Source organism: Notechis scutatus, chromosome 2 (genome assembly GCF_049901735.1).
Source record: "Notechis scutatus isolate UNSWTSFEM ecotype Mainland chromosome 2, rNotScu1.2, whole genome shotgun sequence".
In the NCBI taxonomy this organism is placed as follows: domain Eukaryota; kingdom Metazoa; phylum Chordata; class Lepidosauria; order Squamata; family Elapidae; genus Notechis; species Notechis scutatus.
This window is the reverse complement of record NC_142010.1, coordinates 227,808,697-227,821,267: the sequence shown is the minus strand read 5'-3', so window position 1 is coordinate 227,821,267 and position 12,571 is coordinate 227,808,697. Positions and strand designations below refer to the sequence as shown.

Sequence of the window (12,571 nt, the reverse complement as noted above, 5' to 3'; positions counted from 1 at the left end):
ATAATCAAATTAGAATATAAATATTTAAATACAGTGATATTAAGGGCATAGACCATTGTTTACTTTTGTTAACCAACAGTTGGAGAAAGATTGAGCTAACTAGCATTCTGGGCCAGCACGGAGATTCTTCAATACCATTTAGAATTGGATTGGAAACATTTTATGAACCTTTTCATTTTCCTATTCTTCAAGTTCCCTTTAAAGAGAGATTATTAAACAAAGACATTTGTAGAAGTTTTATCACTACTGTATCTATCTGAATGTCATCATATTCTGTCCTGTGGACTCTGCTGCTTCTTGCTTGAATGAGGATGAGGTTAACTTGGGCAGCAAAAATGCAGGTGCTGCATCTCTGGTGCTGGTATCCATTGATTCCCCCACTTTTGCTCTAATGCTGTTGGAGTGGAAAATACAAGCTTTGATTGTTAATTTAGGAAGACCTATTCAAAATTATAATATGCAATAGTTTAAAAAATCCACTCATTATTTGCATTTGATTATAAAAAAATATTATTAAGATATTAATTAAAAGTATGTAACGAACAGAAAAAACAAATTACAGTGAAAAAAATAAAGTTTCGTGTTGTTAGTTTTTCAGATCACTAATATAGTTGTCAATGAACCTGAAGCCAATACAGTATTGATAGATCTGCCAGTTATTCGCAATGCTGGAACACTTAGCAATGTGACTGTTGAATGGATTGCTACTATTGATGGGCAATTTGCTGACAGTGATTTGAAAGTCTTCTTAGGCAACATTCAATTTTCCCCTGGGGAAACCATGAAGAACTTGATATTAGAGATTCTGAATGATGATGTTCCAGAAATTGAAGAGGTAAGCTGAGAAATAAGACAAAACATGAAAAGAAGAACTTTATATGTGTGTGTGTGTGTATGTGTATTTTTAAAAATCTTGTTTATAAAATCATAGGTAAGAATATTGGACTTGTGAAAATGCAATACTATGGAATAATGGTGATAATAGTAATAATGATAATGTTATTAAAAATGGAAATATCCATTGATTTGTGGGGAGAACAGAAATCAGGAAACTTTTTGGTAGGGTTAAATAATTACTGAATTACTAATTCTCAAATGTTGATCTATAGGTCTCTTACCTTCTAGAACATGAGTGTCAAACTCAAGGTGCTTAGATCTGGCCTGCAGGCCTCCCTGAAAACAGTGAAGGACCAGCCCGCAGGGCCTCTGCCAGTGGAAATGGAGCATGGAGGGCTGCCCCCCCAGACTCCATTTTCACTGACAGAGGGCTGTCAAACCAAACTCAAAATAAAACAAAAGGAGAAATGTTTCCTCTTTTGCATTTGGGCATCCAAAAAGAGAAAGGAAAGGAGGAAGGGAAAGAGGAAAGACAAAGAAAAAGTCGGAAATATGGGAAGAGAGCAAGGAGGGAAAAAGAAGGAAAGAGAGGAAGGGAGGGAGGGAGGGAGGGAGGGAGGGAGGGAGGGAGGAAGGAAGGAAGGAAGGAAGGAAGGAAGGAAGGAAGGAAGGAAGGATCCCCCCAGTCCCTCCCGGGCCACCACAGGTGCCCTCGATATGAGTGACATCGAGCTGGCCATGCCCACCATGGCCATGCCCCCCCCAAGGTCAAACACAATCCTGATGCAACCCTCAATGAAATTGAATTTGACCCCCCTGTTCTAGAACAATTTTTCAAAAATTATACTGAGCTGTTGCAGGGGTTAAAATTGTTTCCTTGTATATCACTAGAATTTTCTTGAGCATAGGCTTGAGAGAAATTTACATTTTAAATTGCTAATACCTTGAATCTCAATAAGAACTTAGATTTTCTTTAGGAATTTTGTGGCCATGTTTAATTTTGGAATCAAACCATAGAGGTAATGATATTTTTCTGCACCATACTAAGTGTTTCTCCAAAATACTTTGCAGATTATCATAGTAGAATTAATTCAGGCTTCCAATGGAGGTACTATTGGATTAGAGAGAGTGGCAAATGTTGTAATTCCTGCCAATGATAAGCCATATGGAACAGTATCCTTTCAACAAAACTTGTATCGTATTCAAGAGCCATTGGAGAGAAGTTCAACTGCAAACATAACAGTAAAAAGAAGGTCTGTTTAACACCCTAATACCTTAATAGCTTGTGGCTAATAACTACTTTGTTTCTCTGTAACACATTATTTATGACAATATATTACAATTTATACAGTTTAATGGAGAAAACTCTGTAGATAAGAATGAGAAATCTTTTTGAGTAAACCAACACAAAAACCTAAACTGTAGGAAGAGATTCTGAAGTATTTTTCCTTGATCAGTTCTGAAATTGCTTGAGGCATGTAAAGATTTTGTTGCAAGGAAGAGAATTCTGCAGCTTATCTAGTGGAATTTTCATTGAAAGCAGCAATTCCTACTGATTGTAATGTTATTTTTCTTTTTTCTTTTTTTTTAAAAACAAGTTTTATTAATTTCAACAACAAACAAATCATTACATATTTAAATCTTTTTCTGTATTTCCACAGAAATTTCCCCAATATTCTCATAAAACACAAACAAACACAAACAAACATATAAAAATCTTTTAGTAAAGTACCTTGGCCCCAGTTACCTCTCTTTGTATGGGCAGCACATTTCACTCTTCACAATTCTATCTTATTTAATCCATCTTAATTAAATCATTATATTTATATCTTTTGCCCATTCATTATCCCTCTATCTCTTCTTATAATAAAAACAATTTCTCCTGAAATCACTAATCAGAGTATGATGCCTTTCTCATCCTCCCCTAAGTTAGTAAAATTAACATTCAACATAACAAATACCCAATTCGGTTCTGCTTGGTACATTCTATCCACCAAAAATGTTTAAATACATTGTATCCTCCTTTCCTTCAATATTTTATTACATTTTAAAATCAATCATTATTAAAGACTTCAACATTTTAATTTCTTATTAAATCTTAAACCATTCTAATTTACTATTTCAAATATAAATGTTACAATACCATCTTCTGTACCTAGCAGAATCTTTCTTACAAAAGTTTATATTTCATCCTTTATCCCTAAAAAAAATTCCTCTTCTCCCATCCAATTTTAAAACTTTGAGGCTTTTCTCCGCCTTTCCCTTTCTTTCTTCCCCACCAAATCTTCCTACCCCCTTCTTCTTCTAACCTCTGCCTTGCTGGGATCCCTTCTCTGTTGTGTCCCTTTTCTCTTGTTTGCTATCATTATATTTACTTTGCATCATATTTTTCTTTCTCAAATGTTTTTTAGATCTTAAGTCCTTCATTTTCCTTGCTCTCTTCCTTCCTTCTTTCTTAGATAAGTTTTGAGATTCAATAAAGATGGCGTCTTCATCTTTTTCTTGTTGTTGTTCTTCTGTTTCCATCTGTTTCATTGTCTGTTGGTAATTAACCAGCGCCATTTCTAGAAATAGAAAAGCTTTTCCATACCATCTTTGCAGGTTGCTTTTGTTTGCTCATATTCATCCCTCAGGTCCTCAGAAGGAAAAGCCATTATAAATAAATCTTTTCTTTTCTTTATTCCTCTTTCTTCTTACACCAACCAAATATTCAGAGAGAAAGGTAAAACAATACCAAAGTCCACAATCCTCAATAAATCCAAGCAAGCCAAATTTCCCTTCCTCTTCCAGGGGTGGTATCAAACAAAAAAAAAAAAAGAGAGAGAGAGTCCAAATCTGTATTTTAAAGCCTTTTTAAAATTATGTTTCTGTCCTCAAATCTTCAAGGCATCTCCTCCAACAAGATCCAGATTTATATATTTTCTTTGTCCTCTCCTCCGGCTTAATTCCGTCGGGAGGGAGAGTAAACTTTCCTTTCAGCACCTCAAAATTGCCGCTTTTTTTTCTCTTGTGGAAAAAATCATCAAAAAGCCATCTTTTTCCAGGAATTAAATTAAACCTCCTGTAATGTTATTTTTCAAATAGCGTGCATCATATACTAATTAAATATATGTAAGTGTTTGTGCATATTCCTGATTTGTAAGCATTAATAGATATATACAGAATAAAATAGATATATTTTAGATATAAAATATATTGCATTCATTTTACATCTATAGGAGGGATATAAATATATATTAGATATATTTTAGATATAAAAAATGTAAAATGAATGCAACATTCTCTGTTAGAGGATGAATGTGCTATATGAATATGAGTTTGTGTGTGTGTGTGTGTGTGTATGTGTGTGCGTGTGCTATAATGCTTGCTGTTTTACATATGTGCGTCTAAATATGAATATTAGAATCCCTGATTGTATTCTAAGGTAGGGAAAACATGTTGCCAATGAAGCATTTCAGGGAAGGCAGAACAAATTAATTGGAGAATGCCAATGAATGTAGTTTAGAAGTAAGGACACCAGGAAAAGGTCTTGAATGAAGATCATAGAGAGGACTTCTAGTTTGAGTAAACTTAGAAATACAAGCCCCCACATCTAATTACTCCCAAAAATTTAAAAAATGTAAAACCTAGGGGAAATATCCTTCCATTAATCCCTATTTTTTAGCTTTGCTTTCTGGTTTTCATCCTAAGCATTAGAAGGAAGGTTACAGTATCCTGTAAAATATCCTGTTTAAAACATAAGAGTTCAAAGCTATGCTTTGTTTCTATTTTTTTGCATTCCCCACCCACTCAGATTTAACTGTGATAGCTATATCAAGAAGCCTGTTTTAATCATTATTTAATTTGTCATTTATTTAATTTGTAGTGGTGGAAGATTTGGTCAGCTGAAGATCTTTTACAGCACTTCAGACATTGATTTCATAACTCTTGCACAAGAGCAAGGGCTGAATGTATTATGCTATTATGAAGCACCTATACAAGGAATTCCAGATGAGAGTCATGTGACCAGAGTGAATCTTTCACTTGCCAATGATTCTCTCTACACTTGTGCTATTCTTTGTTTGAAAGAGCAGGCCTGCTCAGCTTTTTATTTATCTGGTACTTCTGAAATTTCATCATGTTTTTGGGCGGCATCTTGGAGTAGCTCAATAACCAACATCTCAGGATTCTGGATATACAAGAAAAATCTTACTACTTTAAATGCTATTTTCAGTACACAAGCAATTGCTAATAATGACTATGAGCCTGTTACCAGCCAGTGGATGATCATGGAAGAAGGAGAAGAATTTGCAAACCTCACAGTCTCCATATTACCTGATGATTTTCCAGAACTGGATGAGAAGTTTGCCATTTCTTTGTTACAAATTGTGCTGATGAATATAACTGCCAGCATTGAAAATCAACCAGTCATAGGGCAACCAAACACAGCTACAGTTCTTATATTAATGAATGGGGATGCTTTTGGTGTGTTTGTAATTTATAGCATCAGTCCCCATACAACTGAGAATGGTCTTTATGTGGAAGTACAAGAATGGCCTCAGAATACTGTGCAGTTGATGATACATAGAACAGAAGGTAGTCTGGGACAAGTGATGGTGGAATGGAGCATTAGTGGTGGCACAGCAACCCCAAATCTGGATTTTTTAGGTGATGGAGAAGTCCTGATTTTTGCAGAAGGTATGGAATTTGAGAGAATCGTCTAATGAAAATTCAATATGCTACTGTCCTGTACAATCATTGCCATATTTCAAGCTTTATAATGACTTATAGGAAGATTGTAAGGAAAACACACATACCATGCTGAAGGTTATCATCCATAAATTATAGTTTAAATTCCAGCATTTTAAACTCATTAAATAAAGATATTTTATGCCACTTGAAATGCAGAGTCTAAAAAGGATTTCATACTACTTTTTCTAAAATTCATAGGATAATTTTAAGACACAACATTGATAAAAAGAATATAAAGGAACAGTTTTAAATAGTATTACATGCTAGAGCTGCTTTGTTTATGTGCTTGTATTTAGAAATCTTTGTTGTTTATCTAAGTCAGGGGTGTCAAACTTGTGGCCCAGGGGTCAGATGCGTCACGCACTGGCCACATCCAGTTTAGTGAAGGGGGGAAAGTCATGATACATCATATGACGATGCTGTGATGATGTGAGTTTGACACCTCTGATCTAAGTGAAATGATTGTTCTTCTAAACATTGGAAAGGTTGCTACATAAACATAAAGTGCTCTAATTTTTCTTATCAGGTGAGACAAAAAAGCCTGTCACCTTGACTATTCTAGATGACACTGAGCCTGAAGATGATGAAAGCATTCGGATCACTTTGACTCACACTGAAGGTGGTAGCCGTATTTTACCCAGTTCAGATACTGTCACAGTGGTGATTTTGGCCAATGACAATGTAGCAGGAATTCTTAGTTTTCAAACATCCTCAAGATCTGTAATTGCTCATGAAGGTGGGTTCATCTCCATTTTCACTTCCCTTTCTTTGTGAATTATTAATATTAATCTGAGTTTAGGCTTTCTCTCAGTTTGATCAATTTATTGTTTGGAAAAACAGAATAATTTGATCAATTTATTTTCCTTCATTTGATCAATTTATCCCTTAGAAAAATTTTCTATCTTTATAAATTAATATTACAGAATAATATACAAATGTACAGTATGTGAGGAATTGCAGAATTTTATACTTCTGCTCATCACCAATTCTCCACATTCTGACAGACCTCATGTAAGGCATCCAGAAAGTATCCATGATATCAATCACTCCGAGACATTTTCTCTCCAATTGATTTATTTAGAAACAGATCTGGCATGTCAAAGGCAATTTCCCAAGTAAAATTATTTTCGCGTGTTACACAGAATCCACCTTCTCTCCTCCCACTTCTACACTTCATAAATCACTAGAACCAATTAACTGCCACTGGAATTTCTTAATACGACATACAGAATAACCTTGAACTTTTCAACTCCTCCAACACTCTTAAAAAAATGTGGCGGTGCGAGCCGGCGGTCGGGCGGTCGGTGCGGCGGTGGTCGGTGCGAGCGGCGGGTGAGCAGCGGGCGCGAGCGGCTCAATCGGTGCGGCGGCGGTCGGGCGGTCGGTGCGAGCGGCGGTCGGTGCGAGGGGCGGGTGGGTGCGGCGGCGGGAGCGAGCGGCAGGTGGGCGGGCAATTTATTGGCGCGCGGTGGGGGGTCTCTTTTGGCCGGCCCCGATTTTTTTTTCTGAGGGGAATATCATGCCTGCAAACACCAGAATGTTTCCTTCCTGCCTTCCTTACAGGATTAGGCCAGTCATTTCTTCTAACAACTGGTTCTCCAAACTGCTTAGAACGTTAACAACCGGTTCTAGCTAATAGGTGCGAACTGTAGAATCCCACCCCTGGGTAAGGAGAAAAAATAGATGAGACTTCAAGATTTGGGGTGATATAGAATAATAGAAGGGATGAAGAAAAAAATCTGGATTTGGCCTCTGTTATATTCTGTATTGTATTTACAAAACCCTTTTGCATGGAAGGCCAACAGATTACTTTTGGAAGTCATCATAATTGATTCAGTGATGTTCTGTTTCTGACTATTTAATTGTTTCTTTTCTAGTTTAATTGTTCTGAACAGTTTGTCAAACTAAGTATAAGTTGATAAGCAAAAAGAGCCATCTGTGAGCATGAGAAATTGCATGAACAATATGATCTTTGTACTCATAATTTTATTTCTTCCATCTTTCTGGTACAGTCATATCAATATGTGCAAGATGAATCAGAACCAATTACACAATAATAGTAATAATTGCATAATATATTATTTATGGAGAATGCCGTTTGTTCAGATTTTTAAAGGTTAGAATCCACTGCTTAGATATCAGAATCCTACTTAGAAATGAATAATATCATTAAGCATGTAAGGTAAGGGACTGCTTCCAAATGCCCCCACCCATAAATTTTGTCCCCATCTCTACTCTTTTTGACTGAACTACACACTTTCTTGTGGAGTAGCAAGCATCTCTATAATTGTGCAGTTCTGGGGCTGCTTGCCATGCATCAGGAAGCCTCAGCCACCCTAGCAAGCACATGCAAGCATTCGTTCACCCAGCTGCCTTCTCTCATATTCTCTGCACCAATCTTTTGCCTTTTGTGCCCAGTCACTGTGACAGAAGTAGAAGTATCTTTCTCTTTCTCTTTTGGGGTCTCTGTTTTGCTGTCTTTGCTGCCTGCTTTTCAGATCCAGTTTCTCTAGCAAAGATTTCCTACTTTTGGCTAAAACTGAGCTATATTAGGAATGAACATGAGAAAGCTGGTACAAGCAGAATTTATAGCTTTTATAGGTTTATATTCACTACTAGTTATACATGTTTTGATCAGAGGTGGCATTCAACCAGTTCACACCTACTCGGGTGAACCGGTAGTGGTTATTTGGCATGGGTCGCCGAACTGGTGGCAACCCCTGGCTGGTCATGCCCCCAACCCAGTCGCCCGGTCGTTCACTTGCGATCGCTCTCCTAGCTTTCCGTTCCCCACATCCTCTTTCTCCCCGGGGGAAAGGAAGAAAGGCATGGACGCTGCAAGTATTACTTTCCCCTTGTGAGTTAAAGTGTCTGGAGTGAGAAGGAGTGTGGTCTGACAGAGGGGGTGAGGGTGAATCGAGCCTTGGAGCACTTTTGCAACGTAAAAGAAATGCATTTTGGAAGCAGGTCCTTTAAAAACTTCTCCAAGGATTCCCCATGGATACTGCAAGTATCGCTTTCCCCTTGTGAGTTAAAGTGCTGGAGTGAGAAGGAGTGTGATCTGACAGAGGGGGTGGGGGAATCCACTCAAGCCTTGGAGAAATTTAAAGGAGCTGCTTCCAAAATACTTGTCTGTTAAGTGCTGTGTGTGTGTGTGTGTGTGTGTGTGTGTGTGTGTGTGTATGAGAGAGAGAAAAGGAAGGAAGGAAGGAAGGAAGAAAAAAAGAAAGAAAGAAAGAAAGAAAGAAAGAAAGAAAGAAAGAAAGAAAGAAAGAAAGAAAGAAAGAAAGAAAGAAAGAAAGAAAGAAAGAGGAAGGTACAGAAAGAAAGAAAGAAAATAGGAAGAGAGAGAGAGATAAAACTGTGCTATTATTTTTAATTGTTCCATTATTTATCATGTGTTAATATTTTACACTGTCCCTATACCTAGAGTGATTTTTCTGTCTTTCTTTTGCCCAGGGCTACCACATATTTTTTAAGGTTTACATGCATTCAATGTCAATAGTCCAGAACATAAAATACACATGTGTTTAACAAGAGTTGAAAGGGACCTTGGAGGTCTTCTAGTCCAACCCCCAGCTCAGGCAAGAAAACTGAGGATGCCAAATCCTGAGTAGAAATCCTGGGAAAGGTGTCAGAATAATACTTAGAAGGGACCCTTGGGATGAACCCTATACCATTTCAGAGAAATGGCTGTCCAGTCTTTTCTTAAAAACTTCCAGTGATTGAGCACCCAGAACTTCTGGTGGCAAGCAGTTCCACTGGCTGATTGTTCTCACTGTCAGGAAGTTTCTCCTTAGTTTTAGGTCGCTTCTCTCTGTTCAGTTTCCATCCATTGCTTCTTGTTTGCATTCTACTTCTTTGGAAAATACATTGTCCCCCTTTCTTTGTGGCAGCCCCTTAAAAGCCTGTTGCCTATCACACTCTTGAGTAAAGCATGTGAACCATTTCCTCCTTTCAGTGGTCCATGAAAGTACATCTATAGTATGCAGATAATAAAGTCAAAAAAGGTGAACAACATTTTTACAGAACTATAGATAAGTTGAGGCTGGGTGACAAGGAATAGCTGGGAGGGGAAGGGCCAGGTGAGGCACCCTTTGATGTGAATGACATTGAGTTGGCCACACCCACCTAGACACATGACCACCAAGCCATGCCCACCCAGTCACATGACCACCAAGCGTGCCCACCCAGTCACATGACCACTAAGCCATACCCACCCAGTCACATGACCACAAGCCATGCCCACCAAATAAGCCACGCCCACAGAACCAGGAGTAAAAAAAATTGAATTCCACCACTGGTTCTGATGGTAATTACGGTAGCTTCTAATTCTGTTATTTACTTATTTATTTATTTAAAACATAATGTAAAGCTGCCCATCTTCTAACCAAATCTGGGGTGGTCCCAATCAAATGTTAAAATAATTAAAATCCTATTAAAACCATAAAACAAAACAGATTAGAACATTACAACATTAAAACCAACAAAGACCTGGTGCCAAGTCAACCTTCTAATGTGCCATTATCCTATCTTATCCCAGCACTTGGGAGGAAAATCCAGGTCTTTAAAGCTTTATGGAAGGTTAAGAGGGTAGAGTCCTGCCAAGTTTCATGGCAGAGTGTTCCATTGGGAAGGAGCTGCCCTAGAAAGGCATGCTTGCTAGCTTCCATCAGATGGCAATATTTAGTGGAAGGGATTAGGAATATGCATTGCCCACCCTACCAGATCATGCAAGATGCAAGATGTTTTCAGGGAAAGGTGATCCTGCAGATAACCTGGCCCTGTGCTACATAGGACTTTGAAGTTGATGACCAACACTTTAAATTGCATCCAGAAAGAAACAGGAAGCCAATGCAGCTCTCATAACAGAGGTGTTGGGCAAACATAGGACCCCCAATGCATGCTGCTGCATTCACGACCAGTTGAAGCTTCTGGGTGGTCTTCAGAGGCAGCCCCATGTACAACATTTCGTGGTAATCCAAGTGGGAGGTGAGCAAGGCATTAGTGATTGTGAGTAGGGCCTCACACTCCAGCAAAGATTGCAATCAATACACTAGACAAATCTGTGCAAAGCCCCTCCCCCTCCCTCCCAGCCATGGCTACTGACAGTTTCTCATGCAGGAGCTGTGAGTGTTAATTCCCATCCTGATTTATTTTATTTTATTTCATTTTTCCAAGACAAAATGAAAGGTAGGTTTTTAATATTTAGTATCAGGATAATTTTGGGTTCTCTTGAAATAACATAGTTGACTGAATAAAATTTTCAACGATTTTTTTTCATAAGTCTGTATCTGGATTTTTACTTGTTAAGAATTGTTGTTGCAGTTTTTTTCTGATTTACATATATTACAGTCATTTAATAGCAAATCAAGATAATGAAAATGATTAATCAGAAAGGCACATATTTATCTTTGAAGCAAACAAATGGAAAGTTCTATTTGCTCAGAACTTTCTATTGTCTTAGGTGCAAATAGTATATTGGCTTTCCTTTATTTCTTATGATATTATGTATGCTTTAATTTCTAGGAGAGCTGGTACAATTTCATGTGCTAAGGACTGCACCAGGAGCTGGCAATGTAACTGTTGACTGGGAAATTGTTGGCCATAATTTGGAACAAAACTTTGAAAATATTTCTGGCACACTCTGCTTTTTAGAGGTAGTTATCATTTATTTGCTTCAGATTCCATAATAAAAAGAAAGTGTGAATAGTTGCACTTGATTTGAGAACAGATGGACTTTATTTTTTGCCTTATTTGCAATATAAAATTATACATATCTGCTCAGATGTAAGCCATATTTAGACTAATGCAGTGGGACTTATTTCTAAGCGTGTAGCACTGTACCTTTTTACCTAGCTGTTTTACAAGCCCAGTGCACTTTTGCTAGAATAAAATGTAATATTTGGATATTAACCTGTTATATCCTAAAAACTTCGAGACTCTGCTAAGTTGTAAATGTCTCAATGTACCTCTCAGAAAATGGTCCAGGCTAGTATTGCTTGTAATAAAACAACTTAATAGATGAAAAGGTGATTTGTAGAAATGAGTTTCAATGTTTTACAGGTAGTCCTCAATTCACAATCACAATTGAGCCCAAAATTTATGTTGCTAAGTGACAAATTTGTAAAGTAAGGTTTATTTATTTATTTATTTATTTATTTTTGTCAATTGTTTACAAGATAATAGGTATAAGTAAAAACATAGTTATGAACACATGAATACATATAAGAAAAATAAAAAACATAAAAGAAACAATAGGACAGGGATGGTAGGCACGTTGGTGCGCTTATACAAGCCCCCTACAGACCTCTTAGGAAAGGGGTGAGGTCAATAGTAGACAGTCTAAGGATAAAGTTTTGGGGGTTTGGGGAAGAAACCACAGAGTCAGGTAGATTATTCCAGACATTGACTATTCTGTTGCTGAAGTCGTATTTCCTGCAATCAAGTTTAGTGCGATTAACCTTGAGTTTGTATCTATTGTTTGCTCTTGTGTTGTTATGGTTGTTATGGTTACCCATTTTACGACCTTTCTTGCCACAGTTGTTAAGCCAATCGTTGCAGTTGTTAAGTTAGTAATATGGTTGTTAAGTGAATCTGGTTCCCCCAATGACTTTGCTTGTCAGAACATCACATGACCCTGGGACTCTGCAACCATCATAAATATGAACCAGTTGCTAAGCATATGAATTTTGATCATGTGACCCTGGCAGTGCTGCAATGGTTGTAAGTGTGAAAAACAGCCATAAGTCACTTTCTTCACTGCCATTGTAACTTTGAACAATCAGTGAACAAATGTAAGTCGAGGACTACCTGTACTATCATAGTTATTAAATAATTGTCCCTTTTTTGCTTTAACTAATAGGGGTCATTAAATGCAACAATTTATTTATACCTGCTGGATGATCAGATCCCTGAAGAAAAGAAAGAATATCACATAATTCTGTACAATATTAAAACTCAAGGTATTTGTCTTGTAGATAAATATAGCAAATCAAGATTG

The 12,571-nt window shown here is 37.3% G+C and overlaps 1 protein-coding gene across 4 annotated transcripts in view; it reads left to right on the top strand.

Annotated features, from left to right (window-relative positions):
• ADGRV1 (adhesion G protein-coupled receptor V1) overlaps positions 1-12,571 on the top strand; it is a 258,922-nt gene that overhangs the window by 60,920 nt on the left and 185,431 nt on the right. For all 4 annotated transcript variants that reach the window (XM_087958193.1, XM_087958191.1, XM_087958192.1 and 1 more), the window contains exons 31-36: positions 591-835; positions 1,909-2,090; positions 4,703-5,514; positions 6,095-6,304; positions 11,098-11,228; positions 12,434-12,533. In XM_087958193.1, coding sequence (XP_087814319.1) covers positions 591-835; positions 1,909-2,090; positions 4,703-5,514; positions 6,095-6,304; positions 11,098-11,228; positions 12,434-12,533 — 1,680 coding nt within the window. The remainder of the gene's footprint in view (positions 1-590; positions 836-1,908; positions 2,091-4,702; positions 5,515-6,094; positions 6,305-11,097; positions 11,229-12,433; positions 12,534-12,571) is intronic.